Genomic DNA, 12,119 nt, shown 5'->3' on the forward strand with positions numbered 1-12,119 from the left:
AGTTTATCTGGTCCCCAGCAGAACCCAGGGACCAGCAGGAAGCCACTCCAACTCCCTTCTCTGAGGCCAGCCCTGGAAAGTATGACTGGATTATATCACAATACACCAAATCCTCTGCAGCTAAAGCACATCCCACAGAAATTCATGTTGTAAGAACCAACACACCCTGCTAGTTCATGGACCAGAGACTGATTCTGTAAACCGATGTCCTTATTTAAAAGCTTCTGCTTTAGCTCCTTCCCCCACCCTGGTGGTTCTGTGTCAACTCACCATAAACACTTATCCTTACAGGTTTGCTCTCCTTGATTATTCCTTTTACTTCAGCTTTGCAGGTGTAAGATCCAGTATCATTCACATTAACTTTAATTGCTAAGATTCTAGATTTTTTCAACAGGATGTCTCCACTGGAACTTTTCCGTAGGATAGAGAAGTTGGCTCTCCGTGAACCATTAATGCTGCAGTTCAAAATTAAATCTTTATTTTCATCCAACTGAGTCATAGAAGCAGATAGTGTTGGCCTGGGAAATAATTCTGCAAGATAAAAAGAGAGGTGATTCATTCAAAATAAGCCTGGAAGAATACGACTACTTATCTCAAAGTATACAGAATGAAGGACATACTGATAGTTTATAATTTGGGACCAAAAAATTGTGTTATTTTAATATTATTGTATTTTCAGGGAAAACAGAAACTTAGCATTTGCTTGAAACTACTTTTCACAGGTTGTTTGAGGATATTATTTTAATTAGGAAGTATAGGTGGGCAAAAATCAGAAACTAAAATCTAACTAGTCTTCAACTTACAGAAAATTTACACTTGGATCTGGAGGTTACACTTGGATCCTGAGTTCTGCCAAATTTAAATATTAATACTTTGAATAAAATCTAAGATGAACAGAGGTTTTACCTGACACAAAGACATTCAGTTTGGTGGTTTTAGACACTGCTCCTTGCTCCACCTTACACAGGTATTCACCACTGTCCTCTTGAGTAGCTAATGTAGAGTATTTCAGCAATTTCTTATCTCGTACACTGTTCAGTATTGTTCTGTTTTTCTGGAAGATGATTTCAATGCCACGCATTTCAGCTGCCACGGTTGAGCACTGAAATTCTATAATGTCTCCTTCTGTAAGGTTATTGGAGGGTGTGGTGATCAGAGTGGGCTTTCTAAATGGTTCTGCAAGAGAATAGATATAAACATACAGATAGATTGATATACATGTAAATATGTGACCCAATTTTTATCAATCGCTAGCAAAGAAATGTAAAAAGAAAAGCTGAAACAACTTACCCTTGACTGTAACAAGTGTTTTGTTGCTGTGTTGGGAGCTCTCCCATCCAGATTTTACTTGTCTCTTGCCAAAGCAATCAAATTGTAAAATATTATCTCCTGCTTCAACATAATATTCCATTTCAGAAAAATTTTGGTTTTGCTCAGCTACACGTTTTGCTATAGGCTCTGAATTTGTCTTTATCTTGCGGAAATAGAACTCTAAAGGAGGTACTTCTTCTGGCAGCTCACAGCGTAATTTCACAATTTCACCCTCTGAAACTTCTTTTTTGTCAGCAGTCAGGATTGGTTTGGTCATTCCTTACAACAGGAAACAAAGAAAAGAAACAGAACTTTGCATAATCCTGAAATAAACAGTACCTCTGATGACTGTGGGAATGATTTATACTCATTAACAGATGCAAATAGTTTGCAAGAACCAAAAGATGACCCCATAACTACTCAGTGCTGACAAATTCTGTCCAAGATGCTTTTCCAGGGAGAAAACATCACCTCCAGTCAAGAACACGTCTAGAGAGTGTATGGATGGAGGGGGCCTCTGTTCTCATAAGAGATGAAAAACAAGACTGAGACAACATTGTCTGCAAAAGTGGCCCATGGCTGATGGTGGCTTTGGTGCTGGCTCTCACACCCTGAGCACCCCTGTAGGTTATTTCAGCATTTCCAGGAATCTGCCCACCCCTCATCACAGTTATTGGGGTGGGCACAACTTTCACAAATAATTCTTTCTCTAGCCTAGGGAACAGAGGCTCAGCATACAGACTGTGCTCCTGACTAGCACTGATCTGGCCTGGAGCCTTGGGGTCCTGAGCTGATTTCTGTGCCTTAACATGGGGGATTAGTACCAAACCCTCATCAAATACTGTGATGTCAAGGATAAAACACACTTTGCAAGATACCTTGTTTAAGCACTGACTATTATTCCTTCCCTGTAAGGTTGTTCTCTCTCTGTACCTCATCTGCCATGTCTGACAGAACACTCACCTGCAACCCAAACATAGATGGGCTTACTGATAACCAACTTGTCACCTGCTTTCACCCTACATTCATAGTCTCCTGTATCTGCAGACTTGGCCACAGGTATTTCATACCGTGCATCTTCTTTGTCTGATATGGTCATAAACACAAGCTTCCCATCCTTAAAAAATGTGAAATTGTGCTTCAGCTGGAAATCAGTATTTTTGCTAATATCAGCATGGCAGATGATTGACATTGGAGCTCCATTCTTCACTTTGTCAGATGGTTCAACCTTGATTTTAACTCCGTTGAAAGTAAAAACTTCATAGACTACAAAAAAGAAAAAAAATTTTCATTTTAAATTAGTCCAATACAACACAGTTATCTCAAGCTGCCACATTTAAATTACAAAAATTAATTTTTTAATTTACATTTCATTTGATAGAAATATTGTCATTTAAACTGATAAGTGGTTTTAGAAATAAAGCTCATGGTATTATTTATATAAGTATGTATATATGTATAGAAATGTGTGTGCATAGAAATATATTCTGGCTTCATAACCACAGCAAGAAAAATAATTTGTAGCTTAAATGTTACAACTGTTAGGCTCCTGGTATAATTGATATTTATGTTCTCACATCTTGAGAAACAAGTATAGAGGAAGATGTATAAGTTAATTCACTTTCTCTTCTTTAGAACTTACACTTCTATATCTATTCTGGTCAGGATTTGTATTAGAAATTGTTATTCAAATAGAAAAACTTTCCTGCATCTAAAGAAGTCCCTTGTCCTGCACACTTCCCAGCTATTTATAATGAGTCCTTGCTAGAGAGAGTCTTGGCCATAAAATCAGTGAAAAGCTGTGAATTTCTTTGCATGTGAATAAACCACATGACAGCAAGGAGCAAACATTTCTCCCAGGTGATGGGAAAAAGGAAGCATGCAGAATGTATGTTCTGGGAGCCAGCAGCATGATAAGATAAACAGTAAACATGTTCTTTTCAGAACACAATTTCTGAACTCTGCTCAGCCATCATCAATTCTTTTGCAAGATCAGGACACAGTGCCCTTAATTTCTATTCCATAATTTTATCCTTCCTTCTTCCTCGTGGGCATGAGAAGGATTCTCATATATCAAAACAAAATGCTCATTTTCTCTGCCACCTGTTTTGTGGCTCAATAAAGCAAATTACTTTAGGAAAGATTTCACCTTTATTAAGGTATAAGTAGCACATCTCTGATTTAAGCACTATACCAAGAAGCACCACCAAGTAAGACCTTTTTTTTCATATAGCCAAATTTCATACTGAGCTACTGTAGAGCAAATCCAAATAAACTCTGTTATGGATGCACAGCAACTGAGGAATTAGTTAAATTAGTTATATTAAATTTCTACATAAAAACCCCCAACAAAACAATAAAAATCTACCATTCCCTACCTTTCCCCTGAGCGTAAAGTTCTGAACCTGGGGAAAAGAAAAAAGAGAAGAAATGTTATTTTCAAAGCTTACAGATTGAGACACGGTGATGCAAAACTGTAAAAAGCCTCAACCAACCCCAGACAAAGCAGCAACACTTGTACCCACCCAGAGACTCAGTTATCAAACTTACACTGCAAGAAAATCACCAGAAGAGCAAGATACATCTCGTTCCTGAAGAGCAGACACTTTAATTCCAAAATAAAACAATATTCATTATCAGAGGTGATGCCTCCAGGTACCAAAACCACGTTTTGCTTTTTTCCCTTGTCGTTTTATGGAAACAGATAAAAATTTGCCATTAAAATTTGTACGTTTTCCCCGATCTTCAGCAGAAACTGGCTGGATCAAGTAATCGTTCCCATTACTGGAAACTGGAAATGGCAAACAATGAGAATGTATCTGCTGCTCCCAGGCAGATTACTGGGCAGGAAGTGACAGGACTTTTCCTGAGGGCGCTACCAAACGCATTTGCTTTGTTTAATTTCTTAAGGTGTATTAAAAAAACAAGACGTTCCAATGACATTATCCTGCAGTTCCTGTCAATATGGGTATTTTTAAGTCACTATTAACCATTTAGGAACAGAAATTACCTTTGCTACTTGACCTCAGCAGATACTTGAGCAAATACTTCCCTTCATCCTAACAGGAGACTCTTTCAGAGAATAGATGTACATAATTACTCATTTTCCCCCTTTACCTCCATTTCTAGGTCCTCCATTTTTGCTGTGGCAAAGAACACCTTTACTGTAGTTTACACAATAAATTCAAATTATCTCAAAAAGCAGAGGTACTGTTGTGTGAGACTAGAATATTGACAGGTGGATCTCTCATACTACCATCATATATCAAAAACCTGGATCTGCACCAGATTTTATTTTATGCAGTTAGGATAGCACAATGGACACACAATCACAAACCCTAAACCCCTCAGGAAAGAATTGGATGCAGTTGCAATTCTCAGCAGAAATCTGCAGCAGCACTGGCACAATGTGAAACAGAATTCTTTCCCATTGTCCAGGATATTCCTCTCAGTATATCATCCTACTTTTAAGTCACATTAAGCCATTCCCTCCAGGCCTGATACTGACTGAAGCCTACAGGCTGGACAAAGTGAGTTTAAACCAAGCCCTTCAGAAAGTTTCTCACATTGTGTGACCCAGAACTCCCCAAACTGTGATTTAGTTATTCTTGAAAACTGAGTGCTCAGCTCTTAATCTCTTTGTTTTTTCCCTTGTGGACAGAGCCAATGCTTTCCTTTAATTCCAGCAACATTTTCCAGGCTTGTTAAAACACTGCATAAAACAATACAAAATTACTGAACACAGAAGTCCATAAATGAGACAGACAGTTCTCATAAGCCTCACTGTTCATATGAAATCCCTTTCTTTCCTCCTGGGGTGAATGAAAGCTGTAGTTTTCCCCCCAAACACTATTTTAAAGCTTTAAGTCTACGTCAATGATGGTATTACCCACATCAGCGTGGAATTTTACAAAAGGAAACAGAAGGAAAACGCTCATCTATTTAACAATGTAAGGGCTGCAAGAACCTCTGGCTGTTTTACAGAATGGCACAATAGTCTCAGCAATTAGGACTGAGCTGGTAACGAGCACTGCTGTTTGTCCTGCTCAGTCCAGGCTGTTTGAAACAACCACCAACAAAAGCCTGGTGGCTTGGCCAGCTGCCAGCCATGGTCCCCCGGGACAGGTAAAGGAAAAGAGTAGGAGGACACGTGGCAGATGGAGAACAAAGGTAAATCAACTTTTGCTATTGGTAACAAAAAAATAGGAAGGAAGGAGATTTTCCCCTTCCCCTTTTCCCCGTAGAAGAATTCAGCAGGACATGAAAAGCCCAGCAAAACCACAACAGTCTTTCCCACGGGGGGACAAAGGTTCCTGTGAGCCCCAGAGGGGGAAGGAGGGTGAGGGTGGGCCAGCATCCTTCAGAAGGGCCAGCAGGGCTCAGGTCAGAGCCAGGTTCACGTGGAAAGGCCAGCTTTAGGATGAAATGGCTCAGGATTAAGGTTCAATTATTCCAAAACCAGAGACTGTTGCCAGATGTCACTCCCAGGTGAAGTCCATTTCACAAGATCCTCCAGGCTGATTAAATTGTCATATTCTTGACAAGCCTCAAGGCGTCTTGGAGAGGAAAACCAAGCTGCTATTGACCAAAACCCAAGAATTAAATTCTACTGCAGGAATTTAGGCCAAAATAACATGAAACTTGAGAGGAAAACATTTCAAACACACAAGAACATTTTGATACCATCTTCCACGCTTAAACTGGAAACCACATTGACCTAAATGATGCAAGCTTAAAATACCTGTGCCAGAAGCACACATGCACATTTTCCTGACAGCCATTTTAATGCCATCTCTCAAGATACATTTTCTGAATTACATAAGACCAAATTTAGTCTAATTCACATCATATAAAAAACTCTATTCAATCCCTATTATATCTGTGGGAAAAGCAGGATTGACCTCAGAAATGCAACACACCTCCTGAAGCAGCCAGAATAGCCATTATAACCTGACTGAATGCCCTTTGAAACCCATGGGAATCATCCCATTTAATCTACTGCCAATGAGTTGGACCCTTACACACTATAACTCATCTGGGAATTCACAATCCCTGTTTCTGCTGGCTGGATCCTCTGCTGCTTGCTCACATGTGACATTTCCTAAGAGCCACCAGCTCTGGCAACTGAACAGAGCTCTGCTGCAATGAGAGGCAAAGCCTATTTCCCTAACTAAGGGGAAAATGCTGAATAAGATTTTCATTTTTTTCCCTCTGCAAACAGAGTGGTTTTAGGCAGTCCCTTACAACAGGAAAGGCAGCTCAGAGCTCCCAGCACTGTGCAGCTGTTTTGTTTCCATGTGCTCACAGCAGAGAGCAGCCACAGCACCGACCTCCAGCACGGCCATCCCACATCTCACCAATTCAGCCAAACTTCTGGGGCCCCCAGACTTGGTCCCCTGGTCCCAAATGCCCATTCCTGATGGCACTTTCACTTTCTTCAGAAAAGATGAAAGCTTTTTGTGTGTCACCTTCCTGTTCTAACTGGCTGATTTATTAATGAAACATTTTTGGGCTCAGAAATCTTGTCACTGATCTTGGAGAATCCACATAATTTCATGTGTAGGTTCATTGTTTTTAAATACCCTTGACTGCTATAGAGGTCTATCTACAAATGTTTAGGATTTTTCTAAATTTTATTTTATAAAGTTTTTAATTTCAGAAACTGATGTACATCTACACTGAAGTCAACGCAAGTTCTCCAGTAACTAAATCAAGAACAGCTCTGATTTCTAATCCCTCAATTCCCGACACATATAATTGTTTAACTGCTTTGATTTCTTACAGCTGTGACTTGTTTTGCTTACTTATCAATTCTGTTTCAGTATACTCACAGATAATAGAACTATAACAACACTGCTGTTTTCACAAGACTAGAAAATCCCTGGTGAGCTGGGAATGAAACAAATTCTTTGTACACACATTTTCAGGGCATATTTTCTTCTCTTGAAAGTGGGACATTTGCATCAATTATTTTTGTTTTAAAAGCATCTCTTTATACCTCCCTAGAGAAGAATAAAAAATTAATTTTTCTCCATGGACTTGAATACTTACAAGAACATTAAAGAAATTAACATTGCCTTTTTTTGAGAAGTGTGGAAGTTCCACAAATTAGAATTTACAAAAACTCTGAATTGCCCAGTTTGTCTGGGTATAAATTACATTTCACAATGGCACCATCTGCTGGGAGATGAGCAAGACGGTGAAGCACACTGGGCTTCCCTCACTGCCCCCTTTCTCAATTAAACATTGGATGACTGATATCCAACACCTCCTCCAAATGGCAACATAAATTAAGCCTGGAAAAACAATTAAAGGAACCAGAAGGCTGATAATGACAGAATATCACTGAGGTTTTCACCCTGGAAATTCTACTTTTACTACAGCAGGAGCTAATTATTACTATTTGGTTTTCTGCTTCCTCACTGGTACAGTGCAACACTGGAAAGAGCACTGGAAATCTGTCTTGTGTTTCACACAGCACACTTAGAAATTCTTTCAGACAAATAAGAGAAATTCCTTCTTTCAGAGATGCGAGATCAATTGGTGATTACAATGTGTCACAGACATCTTTTATGAAAAATCCTTTCCTTAGGACTTTTCCTCCTGAGAAGCTGAGAGGCCTTAGGAATAAAATGTAAACAATAATTATCTGCTGCTGTGGAATGCAACAGGTGCATCTGGGATTGGTCTATAGAGTTGTTGCTAATTAATGGCCAATCACAGTCAGCTGGCTTGGACTCTGTCTGAGACAGAAGCTTTTGTTATCATTCTTTCTTTTTCTATTCTTAGCCAGCCTTGTGCTGAAATCCTTCTTCTATTCTTTTAGTATAGTTTAAATATAATATGTACCATAAAATAATAAATCAAGCCTTCTGAAACATGGAGTCAGATTCTCATCTCTTCCCTCATCCTTGGACCCCAGTGAACACCGTCACAAAAATGTGATCATGGTCTGTGAGAACACCTGGAACTGTCTCTGTGCCAGTTGTGTGGGACTGATTCAGCTCCTCAAGGACATTTTTAGCTGCTGTCCAGTACTGGATGAGCAAGTTCCTCAGTTCAGAAGCACACATCACACCCTGTCACTGTCACACACTGCCCTTCACTGGCAATGGACCAGCATTTGCTCAACTCCAGCATTTCCAGATGCAGCTGGAAAAAAGCCTCAAGCTCTGCAGCAATATCCATCAGAGCATCAGCACTGACAGAGGACAGGTCAGTAACTTCAGGCTGTAGAGAGAATTAATCCTGGAAATATTTTTCTTTCTCTTACCATTATTTTAATATTGCTTGATGATTCCACAAGCATTATTCCACATCAGTTTCATCAGTAAAATTCAGCTGGTGGTGACTCAATGAGCTGATCCAAGTTGACAGAAGATCTTTCAGCAGCCTGTGCAAAGCAAGAGGCAGAATTGATTTGCTCCTGATCTGCTGCAGGTGCCCACACACAGCCAGCCATTGCTGCTCCTCATAGAACTGATGGATGACTGCAAGAGGGGCAGATACTCCTCAGATACACCTCAGAGTACACCAAGAGAGGCTTGAAAAAGGCTGAAAAATAGATATATGACTGATAATAGTCAGTCCTGGAATATGTGTTCCATTTTAAACATTTTTTCATTAAATCTGTTAGGTATTGTGGGGGAGCAGGGGGGAAAGTTTAACTTTTATCAGAGGTTAGGAACCAGAAAAAAGTTAAAATTACACCTGTAAGTAAACTGAGTGATTAAGCTAACAGAGCACTCTATCCTGCACTCTTACAGCAATTCCTGAAAACATTTGTCTGGAATACTTTTCACGCAGGGATGTTTGAATCTATCCCAAGAGAAATGCATTACTAACCCCAGTTTTTGGTCTTTCATCTTTTTTTTTTTCTTTCTTTTTCCTTTGTTGGGAGATGATTTGGAGGACAGACATACCATTCAAAAATATTTCATCTCTGGGGGATTTGGGAGCTGCTAGCTTTATTAAATTGGGTACCCAAAAGTTCCTATCACCGGCTGACATGTTCTTTGCAATCTGCAGTCAATTGAAAAGCATTCACTATGTCAAAATTCTCTTTCACAACCAGAATAAATTTAAAGCTACCTTAAATATGCATAGAAAAGAGATCCTTTCCTTTTCTCTTCTTTGTCCTCCAGAAAAACAATTCTCTCACAATCAAACTTGAAACAAACAGCAGACTTGCCCCCACAGCCTTTTTGAGTAGGAGTGTGAAAATCCAGCATTGAGTAACCTGCCTGTAGAAGCAAAACCTTTTTGCAGACAAAACAGAAGCCTTGATTTAATCCATCACCAGACATAACTGTCAGTCCATGTGATTTCTGGCAAACCTTCTGCAGACATCCACTGCAGCAGATGCTCCTCCACACTGCAGGACCTCTTGGGATGAGAAACTGGGACTGGGAATAACTATTTATAATAATTCTTAGAACTGCTGAAACACACAAATTTCCTTAGAAGCCCGTGACAGAACAAAGTTTTTACTACAGAAATCCATCCCAAGTTAAAGAACTGACCTTGTGAATGAGAGCTCAGTTTGGTTTATTCCCTTCCACCTGCTGCCTTGAGGCAGAATATTGTCACAGCACCAAGTGATACATACTTCCCTTTTCTGATGCTTTAACTTACTTGTTTTGTGATCCATATTTCCCTTTCTGATGTTTTAACTTACTTGTTTTGGCTGGATGATTTCTGTTCCGTTCTGCAATGTTCTGCTCATTATTCTTTGTTGAGTTTATTCAGTTCTCTTTGCATGTACAACCACATTAATTCCAGGCAGGAAATTTGCAAATCTAATAAAAAGGGAACTCCAAGCTCAGACAGTACCTTACTGCTGCTATAAAACTCTGTACATATGCTGAAAGAACCAACATCCTCTTAGTCCAAAGGCAATAGCCAGCTCTGCCTGAAAAACAATCCAGATGGAAGCAAACCTCACCTCCAAACAGAAACCGGGGCTTTGGACCAGCACTTGTCTTCCCTGCACACCATGAAAGCTGCTGGACATGAGATTCTGGTGATGCCTAAACTTTTATTTTTTACAAGGTATGGCTAAATTCACAGTTCCTTTACCCACAGCTTCTTAGAAAAAGCCTTGGGTTGCAGGTGAGCTCCAGCAGCCAGGGCTCCTGAGGGCTGTTTGTGGAGGTTTCTGACAAGATCAGGCTCCCACAACAGCAAAGTGCACAAACAGCCCCATCCTCCCTCGACAGCTGCACTTTCACACGTGCTTCCTGCCAGCTGGGAAAAGATGTTCCGTTCTTGGGGTTTGCTGACAGCGTTTCCACATCAGAAACATTTCAGAGAGAGGAGGGTGGAGACTGTCTTAAAAGAAATTTTAAAAGAAAACAAACCCAAACAAGTAAACCTCCAGCAAAATTTTAAAAACAAGGAGGAAGGAAGTGCACACAACGTTCTGTGAGGAAATTTTGCAATGCTGCAACAGCCAAGGATGGGGCAGGGATCCTCTATGACAGGGAAGGGCTGCAGGGCTTGCTTTGTTGCCTTCAGAAAGTGCAAAGAAAGAAATAAGAAATAAGACAAGGATTGCTATTAAGTCATTTTCTGTGTAAGCAATTGTACATCAGGGCCTGGAGTGCTGCAGAAGGCATTGCCCATGCATAGCTGACATTTACTTCACCCAGAGTAAAAAACATCTGCTTGCCAAGCCTGTCATTATGTAGCTTTGTATTACTGATTACTTCATCAAATTAGTCATCAGGTTTGTTTATGCAGTAGTGTTGAACTCAAATTCTTTATGAGATTTGTACTCTCTAGTACAAGATTTCACTTCCTTATAGCTTAATATTTGAAGCTCAACTGAAGTATTTTCTTAACAAGCTGGCTAGCTATAAATACTTATTAACATCTTAAAACTCTGATAAGATTTTAGACTTTTTTAGACTGTTTTTTAAAAATTATATTGCTGCTAAAAACATACCCAGCGCCACGTACATCCTTAGGTTCAGCTATATTATCACTTGCCCTATCTCTAGCAAATATGTGTCTCTTTGATATGGATCAGTGATCTCATTCATTCCTTTCCCAGAACAGTGCTGGAAAAACTACCCAAAATGAGAGAGGTGGGAGTTGGTCTTTCCTCCCAAGCAGCAAGAGATAGGACAGGAGGAATCAGCCTCAAGTTGCACTGGAGGAGGTTTAGATTGAATATTAGGAAAAATTTCTCCATGGAAAAGGTTCGACAGGGGTTCAAGTTGCCCTGAGAAGTGGTGGAGTCAGCTGGAGGGATTTAAAGACATGGAGATGTCTTTAAATGGGGACAGGGTTTAGTGTTGCCCTGGCAGTGCTGGGGGAATGGCTGAACTCGATGCTCTTGAGGCCTTTTCCCCCCTCAGTGAGTCCCTGGTTCTGAACTGCAGGACAGGGTGGCTCTGCCACAAAACTCAGGGGAGAAACTGCTGCTCACCTCAGCCATGGCTCAGGAGAGCAGGACACAACATCTGCCTGAGCCCCAAACTGCTGCCATGGCTCAGGACAGATGGACACAACATCTGCCTGAGCCCCAAACTGCTGCACAACACCTGCCTGTGTCCCAAACTGCTGCTCACCTCAGCCATGGCTCAGGACAGCTGGACACATCTGTCTGTGTCCCAAACTGCAGCTCCCCACCCCACTGCTCCTCTCTCTGCCCACCCTCTGCCTGCCATAGGTCAATGTATGTGAAATAGGACAAATTTCTCCACAGAAACATGAGTAAAGATCAGCAGTGATCAGCACAGTTTCCGTATTTAGAACTTCCTCAAGCCCTAGAGCCACTCCTCCACCTCCTTCAGAAGAAAGAT

The 12,119-nt window shown here is 40.5% G+C and overlaps 1 protein-coding gene across 7 annotated transcripts in view; it reads right to left on the bottom strand.

Annotated features, from left to right (window-relative positions):
• PECAM1 (platelet and endothelial cell adhesion molecule 1) overlaps window positions 1-4,122 on the bottom strand; it is a 31,387-nt gene extending 27,265 nt beyond the window's left edge. For 6 of the 7 annotated variants that reach the window (XM_058817098.1, XM_058817097.1, XM_058817095.1 and 3 more), the window contains exons 1-6: window positions 3,862-4,121; window positions 3,690-3,716; window positions 2,275-2,577; window positions 1,291-1,590; window positions 907-1,176; window positions 271-531 (exon numbers count right to left, since the gene is read on the bottom strand). In XM_058817098.1, the coding sequence (XP_058673081.1) occupies window positions 271-531; window positions 907-1,176; window positions 1,291-1,590; window positions 2,275-2,577; window positions 3,690-3,716; window positions 3,862-3,895 (1,195 nt within the window). In that variant the 5' untranslated portion in view covers window positions 3,896-4,121. Of the gene's footprint in view, window positions 1-270; window positions 532-906; window positions 1,177-1,290; window positions 1,591-2,274; window positions 2,578-3,689; window positions 3,717-3,861 lie in introns of all 7 variants that reach the window. The other variant, XM_058817093.1, reaches the window with a different exon arrangement.
• Between the last annotated feature and the right edge of the window lie 7,997 nt (window positions 4,123-12,119).

Source organism: Ammospiza caudacuta, chromosome 19, assembly GCF_027887145.1.
Source record: "Ammospiza caudacuta isolate bAmmCau1 chromosome 19, bAmmCau1.pri, whole genome shotgun sequence".
Classification (NCBI taxonomy): domain Eukaryota; kingdom Metazoa; phylum Chordata; class Aves; order Passeriformes; family Passerellidae; genus Ammospiza; species Ammospiza caudacuta.